The sequence below is a fragment of the Zea mays genome, chromosome 3 (genome assembly GCF_902167145.1).
Source record: "Zea mays cultivar B73 chromosome 3, Zm-B73-REFERENCE-NAM-5.0, whole genome shotgun sequence".
Classification (NCBI taxonomy): Eukaryota; Viridiplantae; Streptophyta; class Magnoliopsida; order Poales; family Poaceae; genus Zea; species Zea mays.
The window spans coordinates 100,176,343-100,196,729 of record NC_050098.1 but is presented as its reverse complement, the minus strand read 5'-3'; the positions used below and the strand labels follow the sequence as shown (position 1 = coordinate 100,196,729).

The 20,387-nt window shown below is 43.2% G+C and overlaps 2 protein-coding genes across 2 annotated transcripts; both read right to left on the bottom strand.

Moving 5' to 3' along the window:
• Window positions 1-4,743: 4,743 nt before the first annotated feature.
• Window positions 4,744-6,295, bottom strand: LOC103652122 (probable low-specificity L-threonine aldolase 2). Its single transcript, XM_020550837.1, has 7 exons — window positions 6,289-6,295; window positions 5,919-5,995; window positions 5,598-5,648; window positions 5,429-5,500; window positions 5,193-5,325; window positions 4,976-5,034; window positions 4,744-4,884 (listed from the first exon to the last, which is right to left on the bottom strand). Exons 1-7 carry the CDS (start codon window positions 6,293-6,295, stop codon window positions 4,768-4,770), a joined length of 516 nt encoding a protein of 171 aa, XP_020406426.1. The 3' UTR covers window positions 4,744-4,767.
• A 1,748-nt stretch (window positions 6,296-8,043) lies between these two features.
• On the bottom strand, window positions 8,044-8,669 carry LOC111589232 (uncharacterized). Its single transcript, XM_023302145.1, has 3 exons — window positions 8,372-8,669; window positions 8,169-8,306; window positions 8,044-8,084 (listed from the first exon to the last, which is right to left on the bottom strand). Exons 1-3 carry the CDS (start codon window positions 8,667-8,669, stop codon window positions 8,044-8,046), a joined length of 477 nt encoding a protein of 158 aa, XP_023157913.1.
• Between the last annotated feature and the right edge of the window lie 11,718 nt (window positions 8,670-20,387).

The following is a 20,387-nucleotide window of genomic DNA, read 5'->3' as shown; positions in this document are numbered from 1 at the left end:
CCCAATCGATTCCCCGTCAACAGATCAGGGCTCACCGCCTTGGTGTACAATGCCTCACTGATCCCAACTGTCGTCGTGCAGTGACCACACTTGTACCCACCATGACCAGAATGGGAGACCACGTCTCAGGTCGCGTGAGGGGCAAAGTCTGCTGCCAGGTTCACTCAGGTACTAGGCTTACCGATTTACCATATTTCTCGGCATGTGCTTAGTACGTTCAATGCTTGACACACGGTACCACACCTTAATCCTTATTCCAATTTCCGTCTCGTAGACAACCAATCCCCATGGATCGTTGTCCACAGACCATCATCAATACGATATGAGAATGGATACAACCAATTCCTGACCTCGCGCGAGTGCTAGAAAAATCACTCGACTTCTACCGAGATCCCTAGTTAGCAAGCAGCTACTCGACCTAGCATACTAGTATCCATCACAAGGGAAAAACCTGAGTTCATACAACTAAGGTTCCAAACAACTCCTACACTTATGTGCACATTTCAAACCTACAAACAATAAGTGTAGTAAAATAGCATAATAAGTAGGTTATGCATAAAATCGGGGCTTGCCTTCCAAAGCTGGGGCAGGTAGATCCTCGATGGTAGACTCTGGTGCTGGCTCCTGGACTACCTCCTGAGCAACTCCTTGCTCCGGAATGAGGATGTACTCCCCGTCAGTGAGATTACAGTCTATCGAATGCAATGAATAAGATAGATGCATATTAATGACATGGTAATTTGTAAAGGCTAGGCACAGTAAAATAGCACTAAGTTTAATGGGACTCTAGGGTTTCTTTTGGGTAAACTTAAGGGTTTTGTACTTTCATCTTTGAGATTTTGAATGAAATTACACTCTTTAAATATATTTTTATGTTCCATTTGCTCCTTGGAAAGTTTTGGTTGTACATTATCTATTTCTCCCAAAATTCTCTTTTTCTTTCTATTGTGCTTCTTATTAAGCCTTTTTGAACTATCATGGTCAGTTAACATTTTCCAAAAATGTTATAAAAATTACAGTGGGTAAACAATTACTTCTGTGGGTTATTCTAGATGTTTGAGGTTGAAATTAATTCAGATACTACTTGTGCAAAATTAACAAAAGTAAGGGAAAAATGGCACTTTACACTATAGCTCTAGTTTCTGTGGGGTTTCTGGTTCAACATTTATTTTTCCAAGTTTCCTAGGGAATAATAGGTCTTTATGTTAAAAATCACAGAAGAAGGCCTATTGGATATTTAGTTGTAATTTTTCTAAAGTTTAATGCCAAAAGGTACTTATAACTAACTTGCTATTTGAAAAATGTCAAACAACAGAACTTACATTTTTCCTAGATTCTTAATAACATTTTATGAGTTATCCCAAGGTTTGGGGTGGTTTCTCCTCATGATTATTTTTCTAAGGTTTTTCTAAGTTTTCATTGTTTCCATAAAATAAAAGATAACACATTTCTTTTGTACTAATAAAGGGTCTAACAAAATTTTCCAGTGAACTATGTTGAATAAGTGAACTATCAAAAATATGGTTGCCCCCTGGTTCGTATTTTAAACTACCTTTTCTATTTTCTTTAACTTTGGGCTAAAAAGAGTTTAAATGGTAAACCCTCCCTTAATTTGGTGTACTGATGGGTGTACTATTTTGAAATAGATTAGGGAGTGGTTAAGTATTTCTCTGATTTTTCTTAACCCCATTCTAATAGTGTAACTATTTTTCCCTCTTTTATTTAGCTTTTGGCCAGAATACTATTTAATTCAAAACTTTAAAACCTTCTGCAATACTTAGGGGGTTTTGTATTTTTCCTAAGTAGTTCACATTATTTAGAACCTATCAAAATTGGTTTGACTAAACTTGGTTGAATAAAACTGAAGTTATGAATTTTACAAGCTCTGTTTGTATTTAAATGAATAATGTTTTAAAGGTTTTCAGAAAAACCAGTTTACAACGAGGACCCTGGGTTTTTCCAAAACCAACTCTTTAACTTATACCCCTGTGCAACTATTCACCTGAGTCTCTGATCATTCAAAACCCCCCCTGACTTCTTTTCCTTCTTCCTCGAGGTCCCTCCCCCCTTTTAAACAGTAACCGCGGAAGTAAACAGGGCGGCGCGGCTTACCGGCGGCGAAGGAGGTCCGGCGAAGGGCGGGGTTAGCTCCAGGAAGTCCTTGCTGTCACGTCGAGGTACGGCTCGTCGTCGGTGATTGTCGGAATCGGTCGGGCGACGTGCGCATGCGGTCGAGCTCGTCGGCGGTGTGTGCTCCGGCCTGCTCATGCGGTACAGTTCAATCCAAGGGCATGTGAAGCTTAATGGGGTGCTAAGGAGTCAACCCGTGCAAGGAATCGAGAAAGGACTCATCGTGGAGCTCGGTCTACGTACGCCGGCGATCTGGTGAAGTCCGACGACGCTGATCCGGTGTCTCCGGCGAGGCAGAGCTTGATTCGTGGCTCTGGGAGCTTCAATGAGACACGTGGAGGCTCTCTCGAGGGTCAGACGGGGCGGGGAATGGCTCGGTTGGCCGGTCTACAGTGGTCGGGTCTCGGGTGGCCGCGGGCACGCCTTGCGCAGAGCAATCGCCGGTGAACTGGCGCTCCGGCGAGGTTGAGTGCGAGCGGGGGCGTACGGTCGAAGCCTTGGCTGGCTTTATAGGCGCGGGCGCGGGCGGGGGCGCGGGTGGGGGCGCGAGTTCGGCTAGGCGCGGCGCGGTGCGCGCGGGGTCGGGCGACGAGGCGTGCTCTGGCGATGCCAGGGCGCGTCGAACACGTGGAGGTTTGTTTTTGCCCTTGTTCAAGCGTCTGCAGAGATCGCAAGCGTGCGAATCTTGCCATGAATCTTGCACAGACCTCTTCCTGGCACCTATGGCTATCTCTTATATGTGAGTTCCAATGGAATATATGCCCTAGATCACGAGATATGCGGACACCAAATTGGGGTTGTCACACTGTTCACCCCGAGACAAAAGGGATGTCAAATCATGTCAAACGACTTTGGCTCGGGTTCAAAATTTTCTAGTGGGTTCCTTAGGTAGTTTGGCTCCTTTTTGATATTCAGACCAAGTGGTTTTGCACAATTAACTAGGTGAACACTTCTGATCTTTAGATTAGGGTTAATTTTTGACTTAGAGAAAATTGGAGAGCTCTAGTGTGCTCTCTACTTCTGATCGCCTTTTTGTAATGTTTCCCTCACTGTTTTTGTAGATACATTTGTATACTTAAACTTTGGTTAAAGGTTAAAAACAAGAATTTGTCATTTGATTATCTTTCCCACTAATCTCTCTCTTGCTTGGAGGTTTAGTGCTTTAAGGGGGTCTAGGGTTTAATCTTCTCTTGCCCAAGGTGACAATTGCTCAAAATGTTTGGGTAAAGCTTTTGTCATTAAATTTTCTTAGTTAATCCATGGTTTCCAAGGTTTTGGGGCTCCCTCTCCTCCACTTAAACACATGTGATGACAGGTCATGAGTGCTTGTATTGAGCTAGGGCCTTGGGTAACACCTAGGGTGTTACAGCCCTCCCCCCTTAAAGGAATCTTGTCCCGAGATTTTGGGTAGGGATCCTTTAGAGGGGTACCAAGAAGGTGTGCCGGTGGGTTGCATTTTCCTTTAGCCAAGTTTCTCTAGTTAACTGCTCTTCAAATGTCATTCTCTTTGCAACTTCAGAAGGAAGTCCTTTTAAAGTCACTACTACAAATCGTGTTATATGAGATGGTTAATTTTTAGTTATTAAGACGCTTATGAAGTGTCCAAATTTGATGGAGTCGCAAAAGATGTTTCGTTTTTAAGATGGTTATAAACCGTCTTAAAAGATATTAAATAAGACATTTTTTAATTTATAACCGTCTAAAAAAGGAATTTGTTAAGTCATTTTGTCCAATAAACCATCTTACATTAGATTTTGTTTAAGACACTTCTAAAAAACTGTCGAAAATACGAACATTATAAGTCACAAAGTATTTATCAAACTGATTAGAATATCCTATAATAATACACACTCGCAACAGAAAAACCATCTTATTTAGAAGACTGATATTGAACGTTTTAAAAACCGTCTTATTTAGGAGACTGATATTAGACGTTTTGAGAAATGTCTTATTAAGATTTGAAACGACTTACTTGGCAGTATATTCTTCAATTACCACATTATAATAATTTAAAAGAGAAAAATACATACACATATATTTAATAACACTATAATTAATATAATATAGATAAATAACATTCAACATCTCATCAATAAGCATTGTCAAATAACTCATACATAAGTGTACTCTAAATTTAAACTTGCTCATCAACTGTTTGTGCTAACATTGAGCCTAACTAAGTATATAACTTGATAAAGTCCATGAAAGAGCAAATACAACTTGATGAAGTCCATGATCTTGTTGGTCTCCAGATCGATCTTGATGGTGTCGTTGGCCTTGATGAGAGGGTCAGGGTAGCGCATGGTGCAGCCATCGTAGGTGTTCAGGTAGGGGATGCCTTTCTGGCCAAACAGAACAGACCTCACCTTGCAGAGCTTGAACTGCACACAAACCAATAGAAAAACAACGAGCATTTCACAGGCGTACTATGAAAGGGCATGGAAATTTCCAGCGATGTAAATGGATAGATAGACAGAGCAACATCTATTAATAGTCCTAACGATTGTAGCACATGACATTTTCAATGCAAGAATTTCATGCACACAGCATATATGGACAATATAGCAAGGATAAGGTACACAGATCTACTAATGAAAAATAGCAAACTCACACAACTACCAAGATCATCATGCTCAACTAGAACAATGAGAGATGATGTGTTAAATTGGCTGGCATTGCAAGCACGTTGTGCTGTTCCAAGACTTGACACAGTTTGTCAGGTGATATTCTTGGATCCATGACCTCAAAGAATACCTCACAAAGAGTTGATATGTGCATATAAGACCCTAATTACAGTTAACAGTGGGAAAGTACGATGATCAATTAAATTGTACAGCAGGCTAACCATATTGGTCTCGACCGAAGCTGAGTCCACTGTAATCTGCTCGATTTTCTTCAGTCCCTCTAAGAAAATGAACCCAACAAGACATAAAAGCTTCAATACCCAAACTATACACAAACAGAACTAACGTTAAGTTGACAAGCAAGCCAATTTGCAAACATCGTCAGTTATGGTTATCTAAATGAAAGTGAATTTTGGTTCGGAAACGGAAGTACGAAACCTGCCAAAGCTTTAGCCTTTTTGTGGTCATCCGCAAGCTTTCCCACAGTGTCACGAACGACAACATGAGCAGCAGCACAAAGAACTCCCACCTGTCTTATTCCACCGCCTAGGGTCTTCCGGAGAATTCTGGCCTGAAGGTTTGTTCAGATTACTACTATTTCTTGATCTCTACAGTTTTTTCCTTCAATGAAGTTGCATCTCTGCAGTTTAAACTTGGAAATCGATTGATCTGACCTTGTCAATGAAGGCCTTTGAACCAACAATCACTGATCCGACGGGTGCGCCTAACCCTTTCGATAGGCATACCTAGTTCCGGAGAAAATAATCACCAGTCATATGTTAGCTACAGCCAAACATATGCAGGTTGTATATCGAGCACAATGACCAGCAAATCGAAACATACCAAAACTGAATCAGCAGCTTTCACGAGTCTATCTACAAGAACTCCAAGTGCCTGGTACAATGGACAAGATGCTTTGATAAGAGGCTAGGACGCTCTGGACAGATGTTTAAAAAGTGAGAATAGCTGCTAGTATGCTCCATGCTTAGACATATGGTTGTGGTTCATCATTCAGATGTCAGCCCTTTAAAATTTTCATCTCCGAAGACAGAACAGTGAAATATACAGTCTAACTGGTCGTTTTACTAACTTTGTTGCAGATAGTATCAGAAGCAGATATAAATAAAATCACAGTACAACACATGCATGTACCATACTACTCACCGCAGACGCATGGAAGATGCGAGCTCCATCGATATGAAGCTTCAAGCAATGGGTACTTGAAGATGTAACCAAATAAGCTGTTCAAGAAGATTAGCTGAGGAATGAACTGGTACTTGTTTCGAATGAGTACATGTAGAAAAACCATAATATAATAATTGCAACATGTTGTTAAAGGACTGCTTCTTCACAATTGTTGTAGATTCTTGTCAGGAATGAACTGGTACTTGTTTCAAATGAGTACATGCAGAAAAACCATAATATATTAATTGCAACTTGTTGTTAAAGGACTGTTTCTTCACAATTGTTGTAGATTCTTGTCTCCAAATGGAATGTCATATTGTCTGCTAAAATAAAAAGTGAATAAACTTACCACACATTAATACTGTTCCTAATTTTTTTTGCAATGAAGTAACTAATCACAATCCCATGGTTCTTGTAACGCTTATCCTGAAGAACCTTCTTTATGGCAACAGTCTCACCCGTCTCCAAACACTTAGCCTATGAACAGGTGAAATGGCATCTGATTAAGAAAGGTGATTTATAGCACGCAAGATATGAAGATCTAAAACATGTGCAGCGCGTGGAAAGCAACACCACAGGTAGCTACATAATAGTACATATCAAAGTCAGTCACAAGTTATTGCAAATAACCTGGAAGACAATCCCAAAAGAACCTTGACCTACAATGCGCTCAGCCATGTAGCTCACTGTCTGCAAATGCAACCAATAAATACACATTATCATACAAAAAGAACCTGACAAAATTGATCAGAACTCCACAATCTTATAAGTTTGCAGAATAAAAACATGATCAAATGCACTAAAAATAGCACATTAAATTATGGTCTTGGCTCTCAATTATTAGATTCAGACATGCACAAAAACATGTAGACAGCAGCACAACGATTAATTGTTTTATTCATAACTCACAAAATATGCATCCAAAAATAGTAAACTAGGACTTTCTGGAAAGCTTAGAAAGTCCTCTATAACTCTTATATTATCATCACAACATGATTCAACAGTTTGAATGGTCAAACAGTGCTAAACTTTAATTCTGTCCAGATTTGGACAGAATTCGGCTCTTCACTTCAAAAATCAAAAACTGGAGTTTCATAAATCCAAATCAGGTGATCCTAGACTTTTTAGAAAGATAATAGAATTGTCTATAATTTATTTATAATCATCTCAAAGTGATTCAATGTGTATCGAAGTCAGTTAATACAAACAAACATTGCTGTCCAGATTTGGACAGATTCAGAGATACTAAATCAAACAGCTGTAACTTAATTTATAGATCACCAAAAAGGGTGATCCAAAATTTGTTGGAAAGCTTAAGAAAAGTACTACAATTCTCCTATAATTACTAAGAGCTAATTCTCAGTTTAACTTGGACAAACAAGGTCATTTTCGAAATCAGTACAGAATCTGGACAGATTCTGAAACTGGACTTGGAAAAATCATAACTCCTAAACTACTGAACCTATGGTCATGAAATTTTTACACAAGCAAGATAAAAAGATTATCTACAAGTTTTATATATAACATTTCTACAGAAAACACAGTTTACTTTACTTAACTAGCCACTCCTAAATTACATGCAGTCCAAACAGCAAGAACTCTAACTTAGATCTTATTTAACTTCTACACTTATCATGCTTTTAACATTTAGAACACTTTATCTTTAGTAGAACTAAAACCACATAATACAACAAGGCATTCATGTCACCATACATTAGAAATTCACCCAACCACCAATAAATCTTGTCGGCAAAGCGCTATAAGTACTAAACGTTGTTTTTACATTATTAACTTGATCACTCAATTCATATACAATAACCAAATCATTTATACTTGAGAAATACCCTTACCAAAGTATTCTACGTATAATCCACTTACAAGCATCATGCATATCTCTAATTAGTTTCATAATACAAACACACTCTTCACACCATAAACTACATTTTAACTTAATCTTTATTATCGAACGACACATCTCCTTTATTTTTCTCATCACCTCGCACATACAAACACATCATCAACTAAATCACAATGAGTAAAATACACATCAAACAACCTGGCAGAATCAAACTCGGGTCGCATGTCGTCTATTCGCTCAGACATTTCATCGCATTGGTGAAGCGCGAGGCACAACGTCGACGGTAGCTGCGGTTAACGACACCCAACGGTTCAACATTTTATCAAGCACTAGGGATGCGGAAAACAATGGGCTACTAGCGAGGGGCTCACCGGGGTTCGACGTCCTCGCAACCAGGGCTGCAGATCGGGTCGGCACGTGCTGCGATATTCCGTCGAACACGTCGAGGGCGTGACACGATGGGGTTTCATGGCTGTTGCTGTTGTACCGCGGCCGGGCATGAGGATAATCTGCGCCGGGCCAATCAGCAAGATTCGAGCAGGGATAGATGGAGCAGAGTTAGCGCTTGACAAACCTAGGGCAGGAGCAACCGACCATCCAACGCAGGGGGCAGAGGTGAGCACCAGGGAGGGCAACACGGCCAACATCCATGGAAGAAGACTCAGCCACCAGGAATAGGAAGGGGCAGCAGCCAGAGGATGAGGGCGAGGGGAGATAGGAGACGGGTGGCCCGACGGCGTCCATGGCTGGGGCAGGGCGAGCTCAGCGACGGCGCCCTGGCAAGAGGAGATTGGGGAGCTCCTGCGCCATGGGAGATGGTGGTCGGCACTGGCGTTCAGGAGCAGTAGCGGCTGGTGGAGCAGCAGCGGCATTTCCGGCGTTGGGGACTAGGGCGCCAGGGGAGGGAGCACGACATGCTGCAGGAAGGGGTGGCACCATCCACGGGAGAGGGTCCACGCAGGGAGGGATCCAGGGGGAGCCGCCATGGGAGGGGCAGGGAGAGGAGCGCCCAAGTGGTGGTTGCCGCAGGGATGAACACCAGGAAAGAGGATGGCGTGAGGGAGTTCGGCTAGAGCTTGAGGAAGAGATGAGGATGAAGGAGAAATGACGTCCGTAGCTTCTAGGAAATAATGGGCCGCCTGGATAAGGAGTAGAGGAGATAAGAGAAAAATTTAGATTTTTCTTTCTCCAACATTTCACAAAAGAACATATAGGTTATTTAGTTCTAGGATTTGAATCCAAATGAGATGCAAATAGACCCATCAAAATAATATAAATTTTGATGTTTTTGGACTGCGCTTACAATGGGAGGTATTTTCGGGACCAGACAAATTTCCACAGTTGTAGATAGTGAAACAGATTAATTACGAGTACTCAGTTCGGTTCTAGTTATATCGGTCCGTTTTAATTTTGCATCAATATTGTTGTCGTCGAGTTTCTAATAAAATTTGCTTAGGACAACAAACACAAGTGTGGGTCGGGATTCCAAATTCATATTCTCTTAATCCATAAATTTTAAATGGATACCAGACTCAATATTTCGCAAAATAAATACGCGAGATTGATGCGACATAAAAAATGTGATCCTTTCGGAAGCGACCTCATGTATCGTTCACATGGGCGAGAGGTTGTGCGTTGTCCAGACACCGGTTAGCACCTGCCACGCGCCATGATGCCAGGCCACAGAAAGACACGTGCAACGCAAGCGTGAAAGAATTTCAGATGAAGTTTAAGAAACTAGATCCGATTTCCAGAATTAAAGTTTGGGCAAGACGTCGATGTCTTAACCCAAACGATACTAGATTCGATGTTCCGAAAATTACCAAAGTCTAAATTTTGCCAAATAAATTTGGACAATTTAGACAGATGGAGACAGAGACGATATCAAAATCGTGAAAAACGAGGATGATTAAAATTTAGTGACCTTTACATTTACAGCTATTACGTGTTAAAGTCCGCACTCGTGGTCGAGCAGACGATAAACACCCGGGGTGTTACACCCACTAACATCTAAGACAATTCTTATAGTCTAAACGACTCCAATAATATCTTTATTTGAGATGGTTTCATATACAAAAGTGTCTAATATGCTAACCAAAATCTAAGACAATTCTTGCAATCTTAATGACTCAAAAGGTATATTGATTTGAGACGGGTTTCAATAACAATCCGTCTTAAATCAATATAATACATTTCTTACTATGTAACTGTCTCAAAACACTTGTTTATTAAAGACGGATCTCCAACAAACCGTCTTAACTTACTCATCACCATATGATAAAAGACGGTTCTATAAAATACACTGATATATGTCTTAAAATGTGTGTCTTAAATAAGCATATTTCTAGTAGTGAGTTATTGTCAAAGCTTACTTTACCCTTAACAACTAAGTTTTTCTTATATTTAGATTCAAAGGGCAGGTGGGGGTGGGGTTTTGGATTACGTACCGACTCCTTTGGGCAGAAAGTCGGGGAAGCGAGAATGCAGAAAATCCTCAGTCTCCCACGTAGCCTCTTCTACTGAATGGTGGCTCCACTGAACCTTATACATATTGATCGACCTTGCCCGAGTTGATCTCTCCTTTTGGTTCAATACCTTGACGAGGTGCTCTTGATAAGACAAGTCTGGTTCTATCTCCAATTCTGGTTCCGGTAGCACTTCCGTGGGTAAGCGGACACACCTCCATAACTGAGATACGTGGAATACATTATGAACTGCTGACAAATGAGTTGGTAACTTCAATTGATATGCTACAGGTCCACAAATCTCTTTGATCTCATAGGGCCCAATGTAGCGAGGAGCTAATTTGCCCTTGATTCCAAATCTTTGAACGCCTTTGGTGGGTGACACCTTAAGATAAACATGATCTCCCACTTCAAATTGCAGAGGCTTCTTCCTCTTATCATGATAACTCTTTTTGTCTGGCCTGAGCAACTTCTAAATTATTCTTAATGACTCTGACTTTCTCCTCGGCTTCAAGTACTAGGTCAGGTCCAAATAATTCCCTCTCTCCAGCTTGTGACCAATTTAGTGGTGTCCTACACCTTCTCCCATACAAGGCCTCAAAAGGTGCCATCTTTAAGCTGGACTTGTAGCTGTTGTTATATGAGAACTTCGCCAAGGAAAGGCACTTATCCCAATTTTCTTACCATAGTGTAGCACACATGCCCTCAACATGTCTTCCAAAATCTGATTCACCCTTTCTGTTTGACCATCTATTTGAGGATGGTATGCTGAGCTTCTTATTACATGGGTCCCAAGTGATTCTTGCAGTTGCTCCCAGAAACGTGCTACGAATGGTGCTCCTCTGTCTGACACAATAGTCCTGGGTATCCCATGCAAACAAACTATCTGGTCAATATAGATTTCTGCATATTTTTCTGCCCTGTGGGTGGTATGCACTGGCAAGAAATGAGCTGTCTTGGTCAACCTATCCACAATGACCCAAATAGAATCGTGATACCGGGAGGTATTGGGTAATCCCACAATAAAATCCATGCAAATATCCTCCCATTTCCAAGATGGTATGGGAAGGGGCTGTAAGGTGCCTGCTGACTTCAAATGACTGGCCTTGACTCTTTGGCAAGTGTCACATTCAGATACATACTTAGCAATTTCCCTTTTCATTCTGGTCCACCAATACAGAGATCTGAGATCATGATACATCTTGTTACTGCCGGGGTGCATGGAAAATTTGGAAAGGTGAGCTTCATCCAATATTTTTCTTCCTGAGTTCTGAATTTTTAGGAACAACCAATCGGTCTCCAAACCATAGAATTCCCTTGCTGTCCTGACGGAAGCATTTGTATTTGTCCACCTTCTGTTCGATCATTTCCTTAATGACTTGAACACCCTTGTCACCGATCTGTGCCATGACTATTTGCTCCTGCAAAGTGGGCTCCACTGAGATATAACTCAAGGTACCTGAGGAAACAACTTCTATGTTCAGCTTGCACAACTCGTCACACAGAGTGGCGATCTTGGAGTCCATAACCACACAGTTGCACTGGGCCTTCCGGCTTAAGGCATCTGCCACAACATTGGCCTTGCTAGGATGGTAATGCACTTCCAAATCATAGTCCTTGATTAATTCCAACCATCTTCTCTTCCTCATATTAAGATCTGCCTGAGTAAAAATATACTTGAGACTCTTGTGATCAGTATAGATATTATAATGAGCTCCCATCAAGTAATGTCTCCATATCTTCAGAGCATGAACCACGACTGCTAACTCCAGATCATGAGTGGGGTAGTTCTGCTCGTCAGGCCTGAGTGCTCTGGATGCATAGGCAATAACTCAGTTGCCTTGCATCAAGACACATCCCAATCCAGTGCTTGAAGCATCGCAATAAACCTCAAAGGGCTTTGTGTTGTCAGCCTATGCTAGCACGGGTGCTGTCGTCAGATGCTGCCTCAATGTATGAAAGGCATCTTCAAATTTCTGACTCCATTCATACTTTACTCCTTTCTTCAATAATTCAGTCATTGGCTTGGCAATCCTGGAGAAATCCGGAATAAATCGCTAATAATACCCTGCCAATCCCAGAAAACTCCGAATCTGCCATACAGTGGTAGGAGGCTTCCAATCCATCACTTCTTGTACTTTCTCAGGATCAACTGATATCCCATCCTGGGAAATGGTATGACCCAAAAATTTTATTTCCTTCAGCCAGAAATCACATTTGGACAACTTAGCATATAGACGATGATCACGCAATTGCTGAAGTACGATGTGTAGATGCTCAGTATGCTCATCTTCATTATTGGAATAAACCAGAATGTCATCAATGAAGACCACCACAAACTTGTCCAGTTCTGGCATAATGAGTTCATCAAATACATGGAATAAGCCGGGGCATTGGTCTGCCCGAAAGACATCACCAAGTACTCATAAAGTCCATATCTGGTAGAGAAAGCTGTCTTCGGAATATCACTGGCCCTGATCTTAATCTGATGATAGCCAGAGTGAAGGTCTATCTTAGAAAATACCTTGGCTCCCACCAACTGATCAAACAATACATCAATGCGGGGCAATGGATACTTATTTTTGATTGTCACCGCATTGAGAGGGCGGTAGTCCACACACAATCTCAGACTCTCATCCTTCTTCTTTACGAACAAGGCGGGACATCCCCATGGTGAAGTACTTGGGCGAATGAATTCTTTGTCCAACAACTCTTGTAACTGCTTTTTCAATTCTGCCAATTCTGCTGGAGGCATCCTATAGGGTCTCTTGGATATAGGAGCAGTTCCAGGTTGCAGCTCAATTGCAAACTCTATGTCTCAGTTGGGTGGCATCCCTGGCAATTCATCTGAGAAAACATCGGGGTATTCACATACTACTGGGATTCTTTCAACAGGTGACTCTATCATAGCGAAAGCACAGGAACGGGTACAACCTTGGTCAGGTAGGTACAAGGTGAGTTCTCCATCTAGTGGGGAGTGAATTTCTATGGCTCTGGCTGCGACATCAATTACAGCATGGTGTCGTGATAACCAATCAGTCCCCAGGATGATATCCACACTATCCAAGCCCATGATCAGGAGAGTGGTTTTAAATATGAAGCTACCTAAACTTATTGGTACGTGTCTATTGATTTGATAGGTGGCAACCCTCCCTCCTGGTGTAGAAATGGTGATACCCCCATTGGTGTGGTGAAAAGGTAACTGACATTTGGCGCTAAATTTTGTGCCGATAAAGCTGTGTGATGCACCAGAATAAAAAAGAATGACTGCAGGCAAATTTAAAATGGAAAAGATACCAGTCAAGACGGATGCTCCTTCTGAAATGTCAGCCAACGTGGTGAAGTTCAGTCTGCCCTGCCTCACCTGTACCTTCTGCCTCTTGCCTTGGTTCTGATTGGAATTCTGTCCCTGCCTCTGCTGGTTCTTGGTGCAATTCTTGGCATAGTGTCCAGTGTTACCACAAGTGAAACATCTGTTGTCATTGGCCTGACGGTACTGCTGCTGTGGCTGATTGTTCCTCTAAACTGGGGGCTGAGAGCGGTTGGGTGCCTCCTGCTGCTGCTGTGGTCGGATCACCCAACGTCCTTGCTGTTGCTGAGGTCCCCTAATCTGAGTGTCAGATACAATCTTGAAGCGCTGAGGCTAAGCTGAAGGTCCTGCCATAGGGGTCTTCCTCTTCTTTTCTGCCTGGCGGGTTGTGATGCAGTCTTCCTGGGAAATGGCCATGTTGACTAACTCATTGTAGCTGTTGGCCCTGACTGTATTGAGACGGTCGCGGAGCTTAGTACTGAGGCCCCTCCTAAACCTGTCCCTCTTCTTCTCATCAGTGTCTACATGATAGCCTGCATACTGACACAGGTCATTGAAGGCCTGAGTGTACTGCAACACAGTACAGTTCCCCTGAGTGAGTGCCAGAAACTCATTAAGTTTGCAGTCCATAATGCCTGCCGGTATGTGATGCCCTCTGAATGCTGCCTTGAACTCTCTCCATTCCACCACATGATCAACTGGCTACATGGCGAGGAAGTGATCCCACCAGGTCCACGCGGGTCCGCAAAGCTGCTGGGTGGTGAACCGGATCTTAGCCACATCTGAACAAACTCCATTAAGTAGTGGGAATTTGGATTCCACTACCCTGAGCCATACATCAGCATCGAGTGGATCCTCTGCCCTAGTGAACAACGGCGGCTGAGTGCTGAGGAACTCCTGATAAGTGGCCGCTGCTGGGGGACGCTGATGGTGATAACCACCACCATAGTGCTGAGGTGGCGGCTGACGCTGAGCCAACTGTCGCAGAATCTCATTCTGCTGAGCCATCAGTTCTTGCATGGTAGGAGGCGGTGGCGGGGGTGGAGGAATGCGCTCATTCTGTCCACGACGCGCTCTTCCTGCCATCTGAAAATTTAGGGTGCTTTTAATATCATACTTTTGATATCAGAGTTCATACACGGTAAAACATTTGAAAAGACAAGGTTTGCCGAATGCCAACATTTTCCTTAGCATTTTCCATAAAACTTCCTTCATAATTAAAAGTTGACACCATCCACCATCCATAATTCCAAAAGAGTTTGTTATGATTACATCAGTGATCAAAAGACTCAACTCTGTCTAGCCTAGTACCCCAAGGGTGCAAAAGCTAAGCTAGCTTCGAGGAGTTCTACCGCCATACACTTCTAACCCTAACCCTGCAACCTAGTGAGCAAACGAGGCAACGCTTGACTCGGGGGAAGGGGGTCTCCCTGAGCCAGCAGTATCCAGGCTGGATGCAGGCTCCGGCTCCACTCCCTCAATGTCAACATCTTCGTTGGCCTCCATGTCCTGAATCTCCTGATGGTGCATATCCAAGTGCTGGTTAGCTTCCTCAAGTTGCTGCTGAGTGTTTATAAGCTGATCTTCGAGAACCTCGATGGTGTTCTCGGCTCCTACTAGCTCCTCAAGCTCTTGGATCTGGGTGGCCATCTATTCCACCTGGAGGTCCTTTTCCACCATCTCAGTGGATAGGTCTACCACAAGTTCCTCCCTGTTATCCAGTGTGATCTTGGTAGCCTCCAACAAGCCCATTAGCTGAGACATTGCCTCTCCTCGCATCGCTTGCAGGCGGTACAGGGCATTCATGCATCGCACCTTGAGGTGAGCAGTCTGCCCTGGGTATAGAGCCCACACATCCTTGAAATGCTCTACTCGATCTTTCCACATTGGGTCGTCCTCCTTTTCCGCGGGGAACAAGCCAATGGGATGAGTAGACAGCTCCAAGGGGTGAAAGCCACAAAAGGTCGTCAGCCCGTGGAGAGCAATGGCCTCGATAGTGTCTTCAGCCCTGTATCCGAAAGACTCGGAGTCCAACAAACGCCAGCCTGACTACAAGGGATCAGGCTCCAAGGTCATCCTCACCCTACAGCGAGGCACCCGGTGCTCCTCGAACAGCTGCACCGCGTACTGGGGAGGCGTCGTATAACCGGCTCCCTACAGCACCTCCCACAAGATGCGGGGAAAACCCTCTCGTGCAAGTCCGTCCGTGTGGGAATGTGTGTTCCCTCCTTTCGAGGAATCATGGGAAGTCATATGTGTAAGGGTAAGCGTAAGCGAAAAAGAAAAAGAATTATAAAAATGAAAGGGGATCAGTGCTTGGCTTTTCGAAGGTTACGATGAGGTCATGGAGTGTACTTAATCTTTTATTTTTGTGGCTCAAAGCATTTAAGGTTCTTGACCAATTACCAAGTAGTTTGAATTAATTGATGCATGCATGCTCGTCCTAACGACCTCACATCAACTTATAGGGAATAGGGAAAATTCCCCATCCCTTATAGTAGCCTGTAGGGCTCACTCGAATAGCCACCTAGCTACCCTTCTATTACTCTAAGGCTTCACGCTCTATGTTCATCCCTATCGCCTTACTGATCTATCCAACATGGGTTTCTAACATGTTTTACTTTTTGAAAAGGATGGTAATTACGGTTTATTGATTCCTCTGTGGTGGTACAAGCTCCGATACCAGCTGTGGCGGAACCGCCCGAATTATTCCAACTTAAGTGCCTAAGTCCCACCTTAAAGGCTAGACCACACTTAAATAGGAATAAAACGTCAGTCCCTCGGATCTAGTCCGATGAGGCCACTAATAGGATCAACTACCACATACTCACTCGAAGGTGAGGCACAGAGCAAATACAATAAATCATAAAACCATACATTAAGGAGTACTTAATTTATTACAACATCATCGGAGTTTATCAAAAGTTGTGATCATTGTTCGGATTGCAGCGGAATATAACTAATGGTAAATAAATGGAGAGATGGGGAAGCCTGGCCCATCACTCCTCATGCTCCTCCTCTGCCGAGGAAGGGTCCCACTCGACTGTCCAACCCGGTGGCAAGATGGACGGCCAAGTCACTCCAGCAACCATGTCCTCCATAGAACCTGTAAAATTATGCCACAAGCAAGGCTGAGTATACTAATACTCAGCTAGACTTACCCGGTGTGAGGAGTCTACTCCTCTACCTCTAGACATGCAGTTGTTTGGCTGAGGGGTTTGGTTTGCCAAAAAGCACTAGCTGAGTTTAAAATCAAGTTTAGCTTTTCAAGTTTTAGTGTGACTCTCTTATGACTAAATGTGTACTTAGCTAATCATACATGGTATCAAACATTTAGCAATCAACATCTTTTGCCAAGTCAACACATTTCCACTTGTTACTCAATATAGCAGCATGGATCAAGCAGTCTCATTAGCTGCGAGAAACAGACGATTCGAATCGAGTTTTTTTATCCTTGCAAGGTAAACCTAAACACACGACGTGGCAAGGCACTCCGTCCCCACACACATCAACCGTCCTCATCAATTCCCCGTCAACAGATCAAGGCTCACCGCCTTGGCGTACAATGCCTCACTGACTGTAATGCCTAAAATTGGTATAAGAGAAAGATAATAGGATAAATGAATAAATATACTTCTATGCTAGATTGTTTTTAGGATTTCTGGATCTTCTTTTCTTTGTGCGTAGTCAACTAAAGGAAGTAAAATAGCCAAATGACAAATAAATAAATACGTGAATTGCATTCCATGCTGAATTCTTGTATGTTTGCATTTATATTCAAATTATGAGATAAATTTAAGTTTGAGAATTTAGAATATGGAAATAAAAGAGAAAAGAGAGGACAAAGAAAAAAATACCCATGATAAGATAACAATAATAAATAATATTAATTCAAACAATAGAAGCATAATCCATGAGACTATGGTTTGATATTTGAAATCTGGAATTTTATGGCACTTTTGCACAAAAACTTGAATCTTGGAAATAGAGTTGGATTCAAAATAAAAATCTGAAAACGAAAAAAAGGAAAAGGTGAGACCAGAATAGATTTTGGGCCAAAACTATCCTATCGCGGCCTGGGAAACAACTCCACCAGCCCACCTAGTCTCCTGCGCGCGGGCCCGACACGTCAGTCCCTCTAGGCATCACACACACGCGCCCTTCCTATTGCACTGGCGCGTGTGCCGATATTGTCAGGACCGTCTCCTCCCTGGAATCCGAAGACGAAATTGGCACCGTGTCCTTCGCGAGCGCCGGTGGTGCTGTTGCCGCAAACCGCGAAGGAAAACCCAGGGCCCGCCTCCGCTGCCTCGCGCTCACTGCCGATGGGGCCCATCTGTCGGGCCGTCTCCGTCTTCCTCGCGTGGCCAGTTCTCTTCCTCCCGAACTCCACACGCGCCGCACGGGGCTGTTGCAACAAACCCAGCCGAGATCACCGGAAATCACCCGCTGGCTGCCGCAATGAAGCCCCCTGGCCCCTATTTAACCCACCGAGCCATCGGGCGTCTGGCAAGATGCATGGTGCCAAGCCAAGAAAAGAGATAGGGAGAGAGAAGAGGACGCCGCCACCGTCAAACCGAGCATATGCTCTCGGTAGGGTCTCACCCTTGGTGTGGGGGCTTCGACTCGTTCTCTAGGAGTCGCCCGTGGTCTCACCCTACACGATTGGATCGCGGAGCACCGGCGATTGCTCGTCGTCAAGTGACATCGCTGCTGCGCCGCTGGTTGTGCGGTCACCTCATTTCTTCTGCCTGTTAGCCGGTAAGAACCCATACCCATCATTTGCCATGGCGTGCGCTAGGTGTTGCTCCCATACGTGCCTAGAATCGAGCTGCGGTGACTCCAGGTGGCTGTACGCCGACGATGGTCGCCGCCGTGCTCTGCTCGCCTCAGTGCGACTCGGGTGGGGGGAATAGAAGAACGCTTGTGGCCCTTAGATCCTAACGGACGGCCCAGATTGGCGCAGCCATGCCCCTTTGCCTGTGTGTGATCGAGACCGTTGATCTCGGGATCCAAGGGCTCTGGTCAAATGCTGGTTTATAAAGAGATAGATCTAATCCCGACCGTTGGAATCGATCTGACGGTCCAAATTAGAGCGTACCCCTTCGCGGTGTAACATTTACTAAAGAGCCCCCGTAAAACCCTATAAACAACCCGTAGTCCAGACCGTGGGTTAGCCTGAGTCTGAGAAATATTTCGAGTTAGCCCCTTTGTTTCTCTGTTTTTGACGCCCAGTCCAGAGATCAATGAAATCAGAAAATTAATTATAGAAAATGATTTTAAATACAAAAATAATTCCAGAAAGTTGTATAATTCATAGAAAATTCATATTAAGTCCAAATTGATCCATTCCAGTTTCTTTAATTTTGTAATAATATTGTCTATCACCTAGTTTCGCTGTTTAGCCATGAAACTTGAATTAAAAATGTTCATTTGAGTTAATCTATTCTATGTACCTAATAGCTCTAGAAATTCATAACTTGGTAACCGTAACTCCGAATTTAGTAATTCTTGTTCCTACGATCTTGTTACACAGCATAGAATATTATTATTCAGTATTATCTTATGTTTGGTATGATGTTAATTTTGTCTATACCATGTTTGTTTGTATTGCTACGACTAGCGTGATGTCACGAGTCACCTGAAGAGCAAGTTGGTACCTGGAATCTCAAGTGCCAGGCAAGTTGTGCCCTTGATCACTTCTTTTTACCTACTCATGTTCTGATTAATCATAATGATCTGCATAGGCTAATTTTGATGGGACCCAATAGGTCACCCTAGTTTGACTATCTTTATGTCTTGTTTACCACTAAACTTTTTGGGTAGTACTTGCTAGTGCTATATGTGGTTTTGGGTATGGAAATACATTATTCATGATTACACTTTTGTTATCAGTTGTTATTTACTGTTCATGATAAGATCATTATGTTAATTGGAACATGGAGCGACCACCCGGGAAAACAGTGCTACCACAAGGGTTTAATGGGACGCCCTTGGCTGATTAATTAAGAAAGCTAGTGGAGGACTACCTTACCCGAAAGGGGCAAGGGCAGTAGGAGAGTGGTCAGTGTAGGGAGGTCCTTGGTTGATTTTGCTGCGATGGCGATCAGTCGAGGGATCCCTGCATTGGAGCTTCCTATAAACTGTAGCGGGTTTTCTGAAGCTAGTGGAACTTTGTAAAGGCCTCGTAGTGTTACCCTGCCTCGCTTCCTTGGTAGAGGTGTATGGGGCTCGTACAACCCCGTGGCAGATGGGTAACATGACTTGTGGGTAAAGATGCGCAACCTCTGCAAAGTGTAAAACTGGGATACTAGCCGTGCTCACGGTCATGAGCAGCTCGGACCCTCACATGATTAACTTATGGAACTAAACTCAATTTGTCATATGCATTGCATCACAGGTGATGTTATTACTTTTGTTCTACTACTTAATTGGGTTGGTATTTACTTATACTTAGTAATTGCTAATAAAATTTTGACCAACTTTAAAAGCAATGCTCAGCTCTAACCATCCTCTTTGGTAAGCCTTACACTTCACGTGAGCTCCCACCTTTGGCGAGTTCATGCACATTATTCCCCACAACTTCTTGAGCGATGAACGTATGTGAGCTCACTCTTGCTGTCTCACACCCCCCACAGGTCAAGAACAGGTACCACAGGATGAGGCGCATGGAGGATGCTGTGATGAATTCGTGAGTGGTCTAGGTCGTCGTCTCCCAGTCAACTTTGGGTTGCTGGACCGTTGTCTCCTTATAATGTAAATATTTATTTATTTTGTATAGAACTCCTATTATATAGTGAAGTTGTGACATTCCA